The 17404-nt window shown below is 42.3% G+C and overlaps 1 protein-coding gene across 3 annotated transcripts; it reads left to right on the top strand.

Annotated features, from left to right (window-relative positions):
- Window positions 1-11105: 11105 nt before the first annotated feature.
- Window positions 11106-16524, top strand: LOC147613202 (uncharacterized). 3 transcript variants are annotated; one of them, XM_086782464.1, is made up of 11 exons: window positions 11108-11394; window positions 11520-11563; window positions 12613-12730; window positions 12822-12966; window positions 13060-13718; window positions 13810-14167; window positions 14262-14358; window positions 14500-14574; window positions 14668-14832; window positions 14904-15455; window positions 15575-16524. In XM_086782464.1, exons 1-11 carry the CDS (start codon window positions 11226-11228, stop codon window positions 15890-15892), a joined length of 2700 nt encoding a protein of 899 aa, XP_086638590.1. In that variant the 5' UTR covers window positions 11108-11225; the 3' UTR covers window positions 15893-16524. The 3 variants fall into 3 exon arrangements, with proteins under 3 accessions (XP_086638589.1, XP_086638590.1, XP_086638591.1); XM_086782463.1 differs by having other exon boundaries at window positions 11106-11394; window positions 14262-14574; XM_086782465.1 differs by lacking the exons at window positions 11108-11394; window positions 11520-11563; window positions 12613-12730 and having other exon boundaries at window positions 12761-12899; window positions 14262-14574.
- Window positions 16525-17404: the final 880 nt, after the last annotated feature.

The following is a 17404-nucleotide window of genomic DNA, read 5'->3' as shown; positions in this document are numbered from 1 at the left end:
TTCCTTTTTGAGTTACACAGTTCCTCTTCTAACCACTAGATAAAACTGGTCGTTGTGGAATCAACATGATGAAGACTATGGTAGTTACCTCCTCAATTCTGCACTTACCCTTGTCATTGATGTTACTTCCCTTTGGTGGTTCTGGTTCAACCAACTCCTTCTAGTTCTTTTTGGCTTACTCATCGATGGGACAAGGTCATACTTATAGTTTTTGTTTCCACACTATCAGTGGGCTCTCTCCCTTTATTGGCATTAACCTATGCATTATTGTGTTGTTTAACCTCTAGTGTTTTAGTAGTTGGAGCCTTAACCTTTTGTACCCTTTTTGGTATCCAAATTTTTGTAGCACCTTGGTAGTACCCTTGCATTGTTAGCATTGCTCTTGGATTCCAACAATTTTGGCTTGGTTTAGCTTGCTTATATTCTCTCTGAAATCATTGGGTGGCATTGCTCCTTCTAGTTTTGCAATAGAGGATTATCTTCTGAAGCCATTTCCTTCGTAGTAACCTTGTGCTTTCAAAAGGTTGACCTAAACCCACTGCTTTCTTGTTTGTTGATGTGAAAGTTTGCTACTTTTGAGAATTGTCAAAGCTCTCTTAGCTCATCAAATTATCCCTTGAACTCCCTTGAGTCATTATCGAAGTCAGTTCTTCTTCCGTACTTAGGGACCAAAAGGGTACCTTTCTTCACCTGTTTTTTGTTTGCACTTGAATGGTCCAGTCCTTCCATTGTATGGAATTATCTAGCATAGTAATCCATGCTCTTTCTAGCAATACTTGATCTTCCATCACACCTATAGGCATGACATATATCTTTTTGGCCATAGGGTTATTATAAATAAGAATTTATCCATTTAGACTTACACAAATCTGTCGGCCATCTGGAAGGTTTTGAAGTGTTTGGGTACTTGTTTAGTCTCTTTTTCCCTAGCGCTGTCCTCTTCTATCAGTTTTTGGCTTCTTTTGCCACCAACACTGACTTCTTATTGCGTGCTTTGCATGCAGAGCAACAAAGCTTTTGGGGTTTGGGTTTGGGCTCAATGGGTTCTATTGGCTTGGGGTGGTCATGTGGACTAGGAGGGAGTTATTTGTGAACTCCTTTTTGCCATATTTGGTTGAAGTGTTCATGTTCTTCAACCGTCCCTACGTATTTTAGCTAGTGAGTGTCTGAATCAGTATGGAAAACATAGCGTTCTTGCCTAGGAATCCATCGGGTTTGCAAGTTCTATATGAGCGTGCTACCCGTGATGGTTCCGCCTTATCAGCCTTTTCAGGTTCATAAGTGGTGACATCAAGCAAGGATGTTGTGCTAAGCATGTAGAGAGATGCATTATCTTGCCCGTCAGCTATCGCAAACTTGGTTCCCATGCGCCTTGGAAGTATGTCCAAGGTAGCAAGGATAGGCATCCAATTCTCAAAGTCTTCTGGTTCTGCCTTATCGGCCTTTTCAGGTTCATAAGTGGTGACATCAAGCAAGGATGTTGTGCTAAGCATGTAGAGAGATGCATTATCTTGCCCGTTAGCTCTATCACAAACTTGGTTCCCATGTGCCTTGGAAGTATGTCCAAGGTAGCAAGGATATGCATCCAATTCTCAAAGTCTTCTGGCTCCGAAAGAGGTGCACATTCATCGCTATCCTTTTCATCACCTATTGTTTTATGGCACATTTTTAACACAAGTGGATGGCAGTGGATCTGGTGGTTGTTACTCAGTCCTTTGTGAAGGCTGGCCGCTCATGGGATGAACCTTCCAAGTGCGTAGGTTGATCTTAACTGTATTATCTTTCCTCCAAATTTAGATGTGGTTGGGTATCCCAGTCATGGATCATTTTAGTTTCCATCATGAAGGGTCATCCAAGGATGCAGTCATATGAAATTAGCTGTCGATAAGGTGTGGGAGAAGGTGGTTCCAAGGATCTTTATTTTCAAATCCTTCAAAAGACCAATGGGTCTAGCGGTGGCTCCGTCAACGAGTTTTACCAATAATATCATGTCATCCATGGCTGGGGCCCCCCATTTTTCAAATCCTTCAAAAGACCAATGGGTCTAGCGGTGGCTCCGTCAACGAGTTTTACCAATAATATCATGTCATCCATGGCTGGGGCCCCCCATTTTTCCCAGCATTGTTTGGTAACAATGCTCACTCCTGCCTCCCCATCCAAGATTGTAGTGACTTGGAGGCCATCAAAGGTTATTAGCAATGCATCATTGAGTTCATCAGCTTCAAAATATTGTTCAAGTTTATTGACTCGAACTGTGGGGTTGCTAGTGATCTCGTGGGGTTTAACGATTTCATCTTCTTGAGTCTCATTAGAGCTATCTAGATCTATGGATTCCTACATGCCTGCCTCGAGGCATCCCTCCATCCAATCTTTCAAATCCTTCCATAAGCTTGGGCTACCGTGAAGCAAGGTGCCAATGGAGCTATGGATCTGAGAAGAGAGAAAGGAAGAGAGACCTAAAATATCTCTAGGTTCAGAGGTTGTTTGCCTTGGCTTATTCTCAAGCTCTTATTTGTATAGGGTATTTGGATTGGGACCTCTATGTCTGTTCTTTTAAGATGGTCCTCCCCTAAAATATCTCTAGGTTCAGAGGTTGTTTGCCTTGGCTTATTCTCAAGCTCTTATTTGTATAGGGTATTTGGATTGGGACCTCTATGTCTGTTCTTTTAAGATGGTCCTCCCCTAAGTTTTTAAGATGGTCCTCCCCTAAGTTTTTAATATATATTTGGATTGGGACCTCTATGTCTGTTCTTTTAAGATGGTCCTCCCCTAAGTTTTTAATATATTCAACTACTCATTTTCGTGGTGGGAGGTAGCCGCACTGGGTGTTACTGCTTGTATTGGTCTATGAGGGGGTGTCTATTTTGGGAGCTCTCTATTATATACCTGAGCCTCTTTAGTAGGTCACATGTTGGAGATCGAGACGTATGGCTCTAGGTAAGGAGTTGGAGACTCATCTTCTATCTGTGCTTGGTAGTCCTTGACCAATTCTTGGGCTGCCAAGAGCCTTTCCTTTTCCTCGATGGGATTAGGGTATTCGGTTAGCTTTTTAGGGAGCTGGTTAGTGTGTCAATTGGTTCCCTAGCTCGGGTGGCTAAAGGTAGTAGATGTTCTTCTTCTAATGAAGAGGTTGACACATGGATGGTTGCACCATCTTCCAAACCACTTTTAATAATTACTCAGCTATCCCCTTTGTCAATTTTCGTGGTTTTCTTTCTCAAGCATCTAGTTGCTCACGCTTGTTCCCAGACATTCTTTAAAGATAAAACCCTTGTGTGTCCCCTAGTTTTGTGAGGTCGATGCCTTTGCTATGACATGAGCTACAGCCCTCTATCTGTTTTGCAATCTGGTCATGGTGTTGAGAGGGACTGTATGGATGAAGCCATCTCTTAGACTCAGCGAGTTAATGCTGGTGTTGGGATTAGCTTCATGAGCTTTTCCTATTGTCCCTACTCTCAACGGTGGACAATCCTTATACATGTGGTCTATCCCACTCCCAACGCCTACAGAGGTACTCGCCATCCCTTTTTTGATTGGACATTCAGCTACTCGGTGAGGTCCTACACTCAATGGTAACATTGGATGGGTGGTCATTTAGCCATAGTATTCATGTCCCGACCCCGTGGAATTGGGGTGGCTAAGTATACAGGGAACATTTGGTCTCCCTCCATCATGTAATGGCTTAAAATTTGGGAGGGTAGACTATTTTTCTCCAGAGGCTCGTAGGTGGGACCTTCAACTTCCCCCTCCTCCCCTTCTTTGAAAAATTCTATCAAGGTTAGCTGACAAACAAGTGTGACTCATGGCAATAGGGGTTGAGGTGGGAGTACTAGGGGTGGTAAGGGCATATTTGGTACCCTAAGGATTCCTCTTTGGGCCACTTCCTGGACTGGTTGAGGTACCTTGTGAAGCGCAGGTGTTGGCAAGTCCAGCGGGGTTGCCTTGGGTTTGTTGGTAGGGCTGAAGGTAAGGCACGAGCTTGAGTAGTCCTTTGCTAATAGCAGTTTGTGATTTCATGATTGCCCCATCTTTGGCAGTATGTGCGATAGAGGGCGAGATGGGGTCACAGATATGGAAACTTCGTGCTAATATGGTTAGCTCAACAAATTGGGCACCATACTAGTTCCCTCTTAGGGTGGTAGAGATGGAGTTGGCCAACCTGATCTCGGCCTTGGTCGGTTCTCCAATGTTGGGTCATTTGCTGCATTAATGCAATGGCCAATTGCTTGATCTATTGTCTCGAGGTGGACTCCTTGCCTTTTCCTTCAAATCAAGTACTGGTGGTCTTGAATAAGGCTTCAGATGTACCCTTATGGAGTTCTCGGGATCACGTTCCCTTGAAGTTATCCTCGAAGTCCATAGCACTCCTGCAACAATGCTCGAAGAAGGTATGGGACAAGGCATACAAAGGATTGTGTAGGGGTACGCCACATCTAGGCCTTCCAGAAATCTCCCAATTATCCTTTCATCAGAGAACTTATCTCTGGCACTATAATGGGAGTGGAGATATCTGACCCTGTTGATGTAATCTCAAATGATTTCACCGTCCTTTTATTTAACATTATGTACAACGACTCCATTTGGTTCCTTGATGTGAATATCCAGCCTTGAAGGCCTCTTTTAAGGCCTTCAAGGTGGCCTTATCTTTTGTTTTCAAAGACCTAAACCATTGGCTAGCTTTACCATCTAGGGCTCACCTTAACTTGGTCATCCACATGGCCAAAAGCTTCACAAATTTGGTTAAACATCTCTAAATGCAGTATGGCCCATCAAACTTAGTGATTAGTTTCGAGATGTTAGCAGGTTTATTCCGCTCTTGTCTGGGTCCTTATATTGGTTGATCTGGTGTGTTGGGACGTAACGCCAGCAGCTATCCCCCTCCCTATTTCCATGGCTATCCTTAACATTTCAGGGGTTAACCTTGCCATGGGGATAGAGTAGGTGCTGGTTGGGGAACAATAGGTGGAGAAGCTCGGCCAGGTGGATAGTAGACCATCAAGGGTCCTTATCTCATGGGAGGATTGGGCTGTGCTTCATGTGGCCCCATGTGGTACCCTTGGTATGGTCCTCGAGGTGGATATTGTTGCTATATTAGTGCCCCAGGCTGATATGACAAGGCCGGATAGGCCCTTTCTCTCTAATATGACGTCTCGGGTGGCCCTTGGAGAGTTGGTTCTGGTCCTGGGTTTAATATTGGTCTCTGGGCTTGGTATGAATCAACTACCCCTGAGGCAAGCATGGCCCTCTAGACAAGTGGATGAGTCTGGGTTTGATGACTCTCACTTTGCCTTGTTTCCACTCTAGGATCTAGAGGTGGTGTGGTCTCTCTTTCCTATTGGTTTTCCATATCTCTCTCCCTAGGATGTGGCTCGTCTGACTATGCGTTTCCTAGGATCAAGTTCTAGAGCCTTGAGGATAGGTGGTCTGTCCATGCACTGAGCCTCTAGTTCTCATGTCTCAAGGTCAGGAGTAACTTGTCTCTCTTGTGTTGAGATGATCTGCACTCTCACTCGCAAAGACTAGCACTATTTGGCTCTAAGCTATGTTGATTGATGGGTGTGACCTTATGAGCAAGGGAGGGTCAAGAGAGTTTATCTCGTCAAAAAGAGGGTTGTTTCGCACCAATTTTCCTGAGTGAAAGTCCATGAATGTGTGGAATTGTAGTGCTGGACCCCCAGTGAACAGTCTATTTTTCTCTCTGTGTGTATGTTTTTTTTGGGAATGGTACGGTCGTACACTTTCAAGATTGTGCAGGCATACGCTTTTTTGAGGACATGGGCGTATGCTTTAGAGGGAACGGGCATGGTAGAGATGACACGTACATACGCTTCCTAGAAGACACGGACATGGCTACAGGAAGGAACGGCCGTGCGCTTGTGAAAGCTGAAGGTACAGGGGTACGCTTCAGAAGGTACGGATGTGGTGAAGTTGCCACCACGGGCGTGGCATAGCAGATGGTATAAGCGTGGCAAAGTTGCCACACGTATACGCTTGCTATGAACAAGGAAGAAGGAACATGCGTGGCAAAATAGAGGAAACGAGCATGGCAAAGTTGTCGCGAGCATGGCTTTAAAGAAGGAATGAGTGTACCGTTCAAATGGTATGGGCGTACGATCTAAGTGGTACGGGTGTACAGTTCTAATTTTCAGAGATTTTTAATGGTGCAAGTTCTTACAGCCACCTACAAATATTCCCTAACAGTGCAGCTGTATCCCTTGTTTAATGCAATTTATGCTCAATTAATGTAATTTATCCCCTTTTAAATGCCCTCTGCCAAATTGAAGGCTAGAGATATCAAAAGATATGCTCAAGAGAATGGAACGGGCATGGCAAAGTTGCCACGACCATGGCACTAAGAATGGAATGGGCGTACGCTTCTCAAAAACTCATCCAAAGTGCAAATTTCGCCTACTCTTCTCCTTCGATTTCTAATGATTCAGGTGTTTCCCAATTATTTTTTTGAGTTTTTATTTTTTTCTTTTTTTGGGGGGGTAGAGATAGTCCCTAACTACCTATTGATACCTAGAATGCATAAGGAAATCTAATTAATTGAGATTCATTAGATGATTAAGCTATTTGTGAAAACTTAACAAATGTTGAAACAAAAATAAGAAATTGTATGAATTTCAAGAGCAAAACCAAGCACCTACTTGTGTCTCCCGCATTTGATGAAGACTTCGACACTCCAATGATCTCCATAGCTTCATAAACAAAATTAATAAACAAGCAGCAAGCTCATACAACATGCAACAACTGCCGATAAAGTTGCACTCTAACCAGGCAAAGTGAAGACTCTAGCAAATGAAATGTGTGGAGGACCCTAAGCTAAATGCTTATCCCCAGCAAACAACGCCAAAGATGTTAACCTAAACATACTACCTTACACAAGAGAGGGAGAGACTCAAGCAAGCAAGTATCTAAAACATAAGCATGCAACCATAATCGAGAGAGAGAGAGAGAGAGAGAGAGAGAGAGAGAGAGAGAGTCAATTGAGACAAATGGGATTATCCCCTTTCATATTCCATAAAATGTCTTATATACATGAGCTCAATTTTTACAATGGTCGGCCGCCCATTTACAATTGGGAGCCCAAATTTGGTTTTCTAGCTCTATGTACATCTAGCTCATTCCTACGACTGGTATTACACAAGCTGTAAGCTTGGTCATCCCATATCTCTTTTATCAATAAGCGCTTTGCGCAGTTACAAAAGGATAAGTGACAAGAATCGTGACCATGCGTGAAAAATGGTGTTAACCGAAGTGGTTAACATATGTACTCTATGGGCATTATTGTGTCAACTACATAAGTTAACCAGAATGGAGTGTAACCTGTTGCTACCTTGTATGATGTTCAGTAAGCCCATAGAGTAGATGTAAGATTGTGATCCTAATTTGTTCTACTTTTTTGAACAAATTTTGTCAATATGCCACATAATATCTTGTTTGTGCTCATTAGCTTATGGATAGTAGGGTGAAGATGTCCTATACACGATCATCATAAAACCTTGCATGAGGTGATGAATCATGCCATTGAAGTATGACCCTTGGTCACTTACAATATCTAATGAGCATGGTACGAGTGTCAACCTCTCTCTCTCTCTCTCTCTCTCATACACGCAAGATGTCCTATACACGATCATCATAAAACCTTGCATGAGGTGATGAATCATGCCATTGAAGTATGACCCTTGGTCACTTACAATATCTAATGAGCATGGTATGAGTGTCAACCTCTCTCTCTCTCTCTCTCTCTCTCTCTCTCTCTCATACACGCAAGAGCAAGAGCAAGGAGAAAAAAAGATCCGACTTAGCATAAAGGGGGATTGTGTCTTTGCATTTATGAGAAAATGCCTTATATACATCTAGTCCTTATCACATTTGGGTGTCCAAAACTTAAAAACTAACTAGTAAGCTTGGTCATGCCAACTTTTCTCATAATATTTATAACTTTTATAGCCTTTTCATGACACTTATTGCCACTCCATATGTAGGTAAGAGTGCTTTTATTAACCCTAGGATGGGTTAATTGAAGCTCTCTAGCATCCACTTTGAGCATCACATTTTGCTCCAATTATTTGTGGTTTTCTTGTGTGAGTATGAATAAATAATTTATAGGCATGGGTGTGAATAAGTGGGTGGATACCACTTTTGGTATTGGGTTTGTGATAAGGTTATATGTGAATTGTTTAGAGTGTTAGAGATTAGAAGGTGAAAAAATGTGAGCTCTCTCTCTCATTATGCATTCGTTTCTAGCCTAATTTCACATCCTTGGTATATGGGATACTAAGGCCCAATGGCCTTAGTATCCTCTCTCTCTCTCTCTCTCTCTCTCTCTCTCTCTCTCTCTCTCTCTCTCACACACACACACACACACACACACACACACACACACACACACACATTATACATTCGTTTCTAGCCTAATTTCACATCCTTGGTATATGGGATACTAAGGCCTAATGGCCTTATGTTGTGTATGTTTTGGTTCTCAATATCTTTTGGTGATGTATTTGCACTCATATAATTTGTATCATGGGGACCAGTCCAGCTATGTAATCATGTCTCTCTTTAATATATTTCCCTTTCATATAAAAATATTTATATATAAACCACTTTTCTCTTTCCTATAAAGAACTCTTGTATTCTTGGATTTTTTGAATCTCAAGACCCTCTTTCAAATCTTTTAATTCTATCATTTTTCTATCTTTTATTTCTTTTTGCCTTAAGGGAATTTTTTTTCCTTTTGTTTACGCTTTATTGAAATGATGTTCATGTTGCCTTCCTCCTAAATGATATGCAAGAACTTTGTTATCCTACCAACCATGCTAATTTTAAGGACTCATAAAGCCTCCTTGGTTGTGCTTTATTGAAATGGCATTCATGTTGCCTCCCCCCTATAATGGTGCCGAAACTTTACTAACCTACTAACCATGATAATTTTGAGGAGTTGTAAGGCCTCCATAAAATTTTTTCTTATTTCCTTAAGCTTTATAAATATCTATCCTAGCACTAAAACACAAGCTATTAGCTTTTAGAATTTGAATATCTACCTAAGCTTAGTCATAATTAATGGCCAAGCTATTACCAAAGCTTTGAGCATTGCCACCATTAAAAAAGGATAGAATAAGGGGTTCAAACAAGTTTTCTAAGCTAAACTATTTCTACATTCTTTTTTCATTTAGTTTTTTGTGCTCTATTCCCTCATTCCCTTTTTCCCCCCTACCATTCCACTTTCCTTTCTACTCCACTTTTTTTTTTCTACTAATCCACATTCCTTTCTTATTACTTCTTTTTATTTGTTTCTTCTCTTTTGCAAAACTTAAATGTAATTGTTGTTTGTTGATTGCATTTGTTTGAAATAAAACTTGTGGCTTAAAGCCTAGCCAAATATAATCATATCTATGCACTTTTTTCTCTTGTAATGATGCTTAATAAAAGTATTCTACATGCAAAGCTTCATATTTATTTGACATATGCACGTTCCATGGTATACCCTACTATCATGGGTGTATCAAAAATTGACTAACATTTTGATGAAAAAATTCAAAGACAATGGAGCACCTAATATAGCTAACCTTCTTTTTATTGCCTTTTAGTAGATAGTATGAAATGATCATTTATTGGCATTGGGTTTTTTATTGGTGAAATAATTTATGTTTAAATTTTTTGGGGGGAAACTTGTTTTACTATGTATGTTCTAGTGAGCCTTTAGGAAGGACTTAAGGCTTATAACTTAAGAGCAAGCATCAAGCTTACATCAAAGGCATGGTGAGAGATACATCAATGAAAAAAAAACTGTTAACCAAACCCATATTCCTTAAATGAAAAGGATCACGAAAAATCTACGTACTGTTTAAAGAATCTTGTGGGAATATGAGAATACATAAACTATAGATGGCATATCATTTGTAAGCATGGTTAGTGCATTTGTATGTGTTGTTGCTTATGCTAGCATCATAAGCGGAGGAGGGTGCTCTTTATTCTTGTACTTGTAAGTAGTGTAATTAGGCAATGAATGCATTGACCAATAGTGTCAAGGAGGACATAATGCACATATTGATGCGTGATGCACATCCTATAGTGGAAGAGATGCTACAATATGGCAATAAGATAAGAGAGCATGTGTATGTAGAGTGTCCTTGTTAAGTAGGATATCATCTACCTTGAATGCATTTCTATTTGTAATCAAAGATAAGGGTAGATATTGAGCATTGTTGCAATTGAAGTTCAGCCTAAAATGGCATTCATCATAAATGTAGTAGTTTAGTATAGATGCACCCAAGTGGGAATCTCCTAGAAATTAATGTCAAAGCGTGAAAGTGTTCACCCCCTATAGAGGACATATTGGGTTTGCATTACACCTAAATGGTATCTAATTTCATTTCCCCCTCTCACATATAAAAAAACATAATGATATAACTTTTAATTAATAGGTAAGAATTGAGGCCTACCACACTAACTTTTTGTCATAGGGGAGGTCATCATAAATTATCACGAATACAAAAGTCCTCTCAACTTCGACTAAAGAAAAAGTCAAGTCTTGCTAAAAGCTACGAGGTTTGAAGTTGAAGGCACCTTGTGACAATTAAACAAAGAAGCATTGCTCAAGGAAAATATTTTTCTCAACAAACTATAACCCTTGCAATTCTCCAAAATCTATAGGTATTTTCTTAGAAAGCACCAAAATTTGACCTAACATTTAACTGAAATGCCTTATTTAAAAAAAAAAGATAAAGTTTACAAGTTAAAGTAAACATATGGCGGGTCCATTGTATATAATTTGTAGGTTTTGTGCAAACATTGCAGAGAATATCTAATTAAGTGAGCACAAACAAGGGTCTAGTTTGAGGGGCAAGCATGACTCAAAGAAGAAGAAGAAGAGGGTGAGGACAATAGCCGGGTGGCTAAGCCGATGGCTTTCGCCTTTCACGAGGAGGGTTCGCCAACCCTCGGGTGACTCCAAAAACCAAAAAAAAAAAAAAAGACAAAAAAAAAAGACTACTTGGCGGGAGGAGTGGACCGTGGGGAGCACGTAGAGCATCAGTCCTGTTGGACCTTTTCTGGTTTCTGGTGTAAAGCGACTTTGTATCCAGGTGTTGAGATACTACACAGTGTTACTAACCTACACACCAGAGAGAGAGAGAGAGAGACACACACACACACTCAAAATGCGATAACAAGCCAAGCCATAGTTCTTCTTTCCTGTGTTAAGCCAGACGTCCACCATGATCGCAGGCAGCCGAGCAGGAGCAGCCGGGGGCATCCCTGCCAACGCCCTGAGAGTGGTGCAGGACCTCAAGGAAATCGTCAAGAACAGCGACGATGAGATCTATGCCATGCTGAAAGAATGCGACATGGATCCCAACGAGACCGTCCAACGCCTTCTTAATCAAGGTACTACCCCTCTGCTTTTTCTCTTTTCCGCATCATCGTCATCATCCTCATCAGTAACCTTGATTGCGTGTTAATATCCCCCGAATCCATTTCTTTGAGTTTTTTTTCCCCCTTTTCAACTGCAGATATATTTCATGAAGTTAAGCGGAAGAGAGACAAGAGGAAAGAGGTAAGCCATCTTGGCAAGGTGCATTCTGATCATTCATACACCTTATTCATGGCAGTTTTAGATACTTAAAATGGGGCTGTTTTAGATACTTGCCAGCCATGACAATGAGGCAGTTTCAGATACTTCTTCACCAGTCATGACCCATTGTCTCGGGGGACCATAGACACCAATAACTCACCAGTCATGACTCATTGGCTCGGGGTGTAGACACTGCAGCCAGTCATGAACCAATACATGGAGGGGTTTGTGGATATTCTAGATACTTGCTAGTCATGAATCAATGCTAGGGTCATTCAGCCTTGCTTTGGGTTTTTAGATTCTTTCCAATTGTAATTCCCCTCCTCGGTTTGTAGCCAATCAAGTCATGTGACCAGGTGCCTCCAATTTTCAGTGGAAGACTGCGGTGAGTGATTCAACCCGTAGAAATGCTGTTGTGTTTGGGAATTCAAGTAGTAGGGTCCCATCAAAAGGCTCATGACACCAACACAATCTTACTTGGAATAAGACAATTTGTAAGCATATTGACTTTGTTTGCTTCATACAAAAAGAATGTGGCATATATTAGTACAGACACATGGCTGAAGAGGATGAAGGCAGCCCACGAAGTCCACAGGGGAAGCACTGTATATTCAAGCTACGGAAGCTCTCGTTGGTGGAAGAGAAAGTGTGGGAAATTAGGAAGAGATGCACTGTGCGGAGGAGTCCTTCGGTCTTTGCAAACACTAGCTGATGAACCTAAGTCTATTGGTGAAAACAGCACGGTGGTTATAGGCTGGAAAGATGCTGGAAATTGGCCTTCAGGTGGATGTCCCAGCTCGCTTCTGGAGTCGGCCAGAGTTGTAATTGGTTGTGAAACACAATAATCTCTCAACCAAGACAAGGCAGGGAGAAAGGGGTTTGGGGGAGTTGGGGAGGGGGGGGGGGGGATGTGTTCAGCTCACAAGACAAGATGGAGTAGACATGTGCTTGTGTGATTCAGACCTGTTTTTTGGAGGTAGGATTTTTTAAATTCTGCTAGCAGGAAATGTTGATATGTTTTTAATTCTCAGAATGCGAACAAGGAGAGTGGTGAAATAAAGCCAAGGGTTTCTGGGGCCAGTCCTTTGGTGCCAAAGGTTCCTGATCGTAGCAATGGTTGGGGAAATTACACTTCACGATATAACCCTGGTAAACTCTAGACATGATGCTCATGTCCTTTCTGCAGAGTGACTAACACTCTTGTCATTTGAAGGCTTGTAACTTCCAATTTGTAATGTAGAGTTCAGTGGTGGCGGTCGCAGAGTACAATTATTTAGGGGAAGGGATAATGGCATGTCCCAAAATGCGAAGGCACCAGGTATAATTACTCCGGCTTTGCCTACACTTCCGCAGGCCCAAATCAAGGCTTCTTCTAAGGGCACAAGGTGAAGCAAGATTAGTTGCTTTTCTAATGATAGATCAAGGGTTTTCCTGGCATAAGTTCTGTTGAATTAAACACATGTTCTTTTGCCCTGCAGCGTGAGCAATACCGCAGGAGCAGTTATCTCTGATCCAGTAGTCGTCTCAAATGGGACTGCTTCATACACATACATGCCTCAAGTGTCTCATGGTGGGGGCTTGAGTGTTGGTTCTGGCCATGCCACAATGTCCGATGTTATCAAATCGAGCAATCTTCAGAAGTACGGTACTGCTGCCTCATTATCGAGTTCAAAAACCTCTTCAGTGCAACAGCTTACTTCATCCAGCTCGAGTCTACCTCCTGCTGTCTATGCATCATCAACTGATCCTATTCTACATCCTGCCCTTGAGCCATCCACAATAGGTTTTGTGGCCGCCCAACAAGATGTCACAAAGGCACCTGCATTCTCTAGCTCAATTCCAGAGTCTTTAGAGACCCCATACCAGAATGTCCAGCCAAGCACCGACAACCTCTCTTGGTTGTCTGTTGAGGCTGATAAGAGAACGTCAGAAACTGATGCCACTTCTACCTCCATTAAGGAGTTTTCTGAGGGGCGAGGTTTTAGCAAGCTTCAGAGCATGGAGGCTGGCGGTTCGTTTGATACACCAGCCATTTTATCCTTGCCACCTTCTGAACCAAGAACTATGCTGATCGGAGATCAGTATAATGATAGGCCCATTTGTCAGGCTCCCCAGCAGCCTGTGGTGAGTCAAGAAGGTACACCCCAACTTCAAGTGACCCATTTCAAATGTGAGGTTCTTCTTGAAAGGAATGCAGAATGCCCTATTTTTTGTTCATTATCCTGCAGGGTCTGGTCCAGAATGGAAGTGGGAGTCGCCTATGAAGGCTGTAACACCTCAAGCATCTGTGGCCATTACAAGATTGTCTCGACCTGCATCACCTGAAGCTAGCACAGGGATATCATCAGATCCCTCATCCAAATTCCAACAGCTTAGCATGCAGGATGATCAACCTGTAATTATCCCAAATCATCTCCAGATTCCTGAGGCAGAACAGACTCATTTGAGTTTTGGAAGCTTCAGAGATGATCTCTCGACACGGGTTTCCACCAACTTTGCAAGTGACAAGGATAACAGGACTTCAACACACATTGAAGATGACTTACCAGGCCCGGAGCCTCCAACTGAGCATTTCAATGCTTCCAGGTCGATCATTGTTTGGTTTGATGATGTGTTAAGAGTGTATATAGTATTTATGCTAGAATGTTGCTAAAAAGGGTCTTTATTTCTGCATGTCCAGCTTGATGACTTCTGCACCTCCATCTCTTGAACAGAATCACACCAGTCAGCCTACAACTTCATTGATGGAGTCCTTTGTGGGCAGCAACAATATGCCAGTAAGCTTGCCTGCTAATGTGATCTCGCCTGTTGTGTCACGGCCAGAGGGGTTGAAGACTGCACCCGTTTCTCAACAAAACTTACAGGATACCTACTTGTCCGGTGTACCTAATTATACCCGTTTTGAAATTATGCCTCAGCTTATGGGTATCCGGTACAATCACGAGGTGGCAGAGTCTCAGCAACAAAACCTATCTCACTTGCCTCGTTTTGTGGTAAGTCATCTGTATGGTGAAATCATGATGGTTTGGAATGGTACGGTTTTCTTTGTCTGAGATTCTGAATGTTTAGAGATTTTTTGGATGCAGTCACCACTTTTGGATCTTGGAACAAACTACTACACACCATTATTGCCACCCATGGCAGAGGTTGAGGCTGCACGCTACAGCCATTTCATATCAACAAATGCTGCAGCTAAGCTCAACCCAGGAGCTACCTTACCGACAGGCCAAGGCATTTCTTCATCACAAGAGGTAGTGGTTTTTTGGATACAGCATGGTACGAGGCATTGAGAATTCCAAATTTGATGTGTTGTGTATGCCAGGTTGGACACTCTGACGCTATCCCTGCAACTGGTCCTACAACACAGGCGGTGGGTATTCCACAAACAGGTCATACATTACAACAGACAAGTCATACAGTACCACAGACAGGTCATACAATGCCTCAGCAGCCCATATCAGTCCATGCATATCCTGCACAGCATGCTGGTATACCACTGGCTCCACTTGGTGCCAACATTGTTGGACTCCAGTATGTTCCTAACTATGGATACATTCCCTCTCCCTACCAGCATAGTTTTGCTATGAGTACAGGATATCCCCAAGCTCATTCTGCTAACAGCTATGCTTCTGTGGGTTCTAGTCCGTATGTTCCAATGGGTACTGGTGCTATGAAGTATGCTTTACCTCAGTACAAACCTGGAACAGCTGCAAGTAGCACACCTCATGCAGCATTGGCTGCAGGTTATGGAAATTTCTTGTCTCCGGCTGGGTTTGCAACAGTCAGTGCTGTTACCACACCTGCGGCTCCTGCCTATGACGATGTGAGTAGGACACCATTCAAAGAAAATAACATCTACATACCAAGCCAGCAGGTACCAAAATGGCTGTTCCCAATTTTTTCTTGTGCTGGGCTGTAATGGTTGTGAGTTTTAAAGGAAGCATTGATTTGTGACATAAAGTTGTAACTTAAGGATATTGGTTGGTCATCTAGGAAGGAGAAGGTTCTACAGTTTGGGTCCAGACTCCACTGTCCCGCGATGTGATGGGAATGCAGAATAATTCGTTCTATACCTTGCTAGGCCAAGGCCAGCTTACAGGATATGCCCAGACACAGCCAACGCATGCAGTCCCAGCCACTGCCGCTGCATACACTAATCTTTATCATCCATCTCAGTCCAGTATGCCCCCAACCATTCATCAACTGCTTCAGCAGTCACAGCCAGGAGGTGGTGTCGTAGGAGGCGCTGGCCAAATTGGTGCCCATCAGCAAGCGCAGCAGGGACAATTGAACTGGACAAATACATACTAACAGATTGGAATTCTAAACTGGTTTAATTGTGGGCTCGAAGTTTGTTGTCTGCCGCCAACAGTGGCCCAGTGAGATAAGTCTTCTATCTTGTGTAGCTGTGCTCTGTAGATGGGAATGCAGAATTGCGCAGTGTACATAGCTAGGGCTATATAATTAGGTGTTAAGTCTCAAGGGGCCATTTGCACTGACAGTCGATCTATATAGTGGGTGTATAGTGACAAGCCTTGAAGCCTGGGAACATTTCAAGGCTTTTAGTGCTTGAAGATTGGTGTTTTTTAGTCATATTTAAATATTATTTCACCCTGTTCACAGAAGAAGGAGAAGGTGAAAGGACTGCTATCACTGACAGTCGATCTATGTAGTGGGTCTGTATAGTGACAAGCCTTGAAGCCTGGAAACATTTCGAGGCTTTTAGTGCTTTAAGATTGGTGTTTTTCAGTCATTTTTAAATATTATCACACCCTGTTCACCGTATCTAAAGTAGAAGGAGAACTTGAAAGGACTGCTATCACTTGGGTAGTGATGGTTCCCTTTCGTCAGGGTAGCAGGAGAGTCAACAGTGGTTGTAGATCCAGAGACTTTTCACCTTTCTTGTAACGTAATACATTATTAGCTTTCATGCTTTCTTGCAAGAATTGCCTTTTTATAGAAAAGAGTTCATGTTTTTCTCCTCATGTCCTGCTGTACAGTTGAGTACAAGAGAACAGGAGCGTTTTAGCTCTCCAATCAGAGCTGAATAATGATCAGTGTGTTGGTAATCTGTTGGTCAAGTGCTTGGAGCTGCTGGAAGCTATAGAGATAATGGAAATTTGGAGCTGGTGTTGGTGCTTCACTGTGAAGGTTTGAGCTTGTTCATCTTCCTAGAATGTGCTTTGCTAGGGTTCCCTCAACCTCTGCCTCTGTGTTTTATCTTGAGATCTCAACCATCAACCCTAAACATCATATGCGCATGACACATCATATGCACATGCGCGGTTAAGACTGTAGAGCAGTTCGCTAGCTTACCACCCACCTGACATAGGCTGAGGCTTAACCTAACTTCTTTGTCGAGACCATGTGTGTTTCAAGCTTGCTCTAACTATTGTATTTAGCTTAGTTGCACGTGAGGTTTGTTTTAGGTTTACATGGTTGCAAGCAAGGTTTGGTTGGTACTTTTTTCTTCACTCCTTTGGCAAGGAGTATCTCGGTATGAACAGAGTGAGGGCACGATGGACGAGTTAGTGCAGCCACATGGGAAGTTGTATTTGTGCTTCTAAGGCAAAATCTGATGATACATGCTTCGGTAAGGCTAAGGTAAGCTCTTGAGTCCAACATATTTAGCGTCGTCGTTGGGGACTAAACTAGGGCTTAGCTCCATTCTTTCTTCCATTCCAAGCTATTGGGATTATCCAATATTGTCTGGTGTTGATTAGGAGGTCACACTGAAAAAAACATACGGTTTTGAAGCGTTTAATGTGTTTGTTTGTTTATTTTGATTTTCATTTGAAGTTTATTTTGCATTAGGGTATTCTA

Source organism: Cibotium barometz, chromosome 44 (assembly GCF_041138505.1).
Source record: "Cibotium barometz isolate CiBa-2024 chromosome 44, ASM4113850v1, whole genome shotgun sequence".
NCBI lineage: Eukaryota > Viridiplantae > Streptophyta > Polypodiopsida > Cyatheales > Cibotiaceae > Cibotium > Cibotium barometz.
The sequence above is the reverse complement of the archived record's forward strand: the minus strand, read 5'-3'. Positions and strand labels throughout refer to the sequence as shown.

What these genes read in the sequence shown, in the direction of transcription:
- LOC147613202 (XM_086782463.1), top strand. Translation starts at nt 11,226, where the DNA reads ATGATCGCAGGCAGCCGAGCAGGAGCAGCCGGGGGCATCCCTGCCAAC. An exon ending in AGAGAGACAAGAGGAAAGAG is followed by an intron (nt 11,564 to 12,612) that starts GTAAGCCATCTT and finishes TTTAATTCTCAG; the next exon opens with AATGCGAACAAGGAGAGTGG. An exon ending in GCATTTCTTCATCACAAGAG is followed by an intron (nt 14,833 to 14,903) that starts GTAGTGGTTTTT and finishes TGTGTATGCCAG; the next exon opens with GTTGGACACTCTGACGCTAT.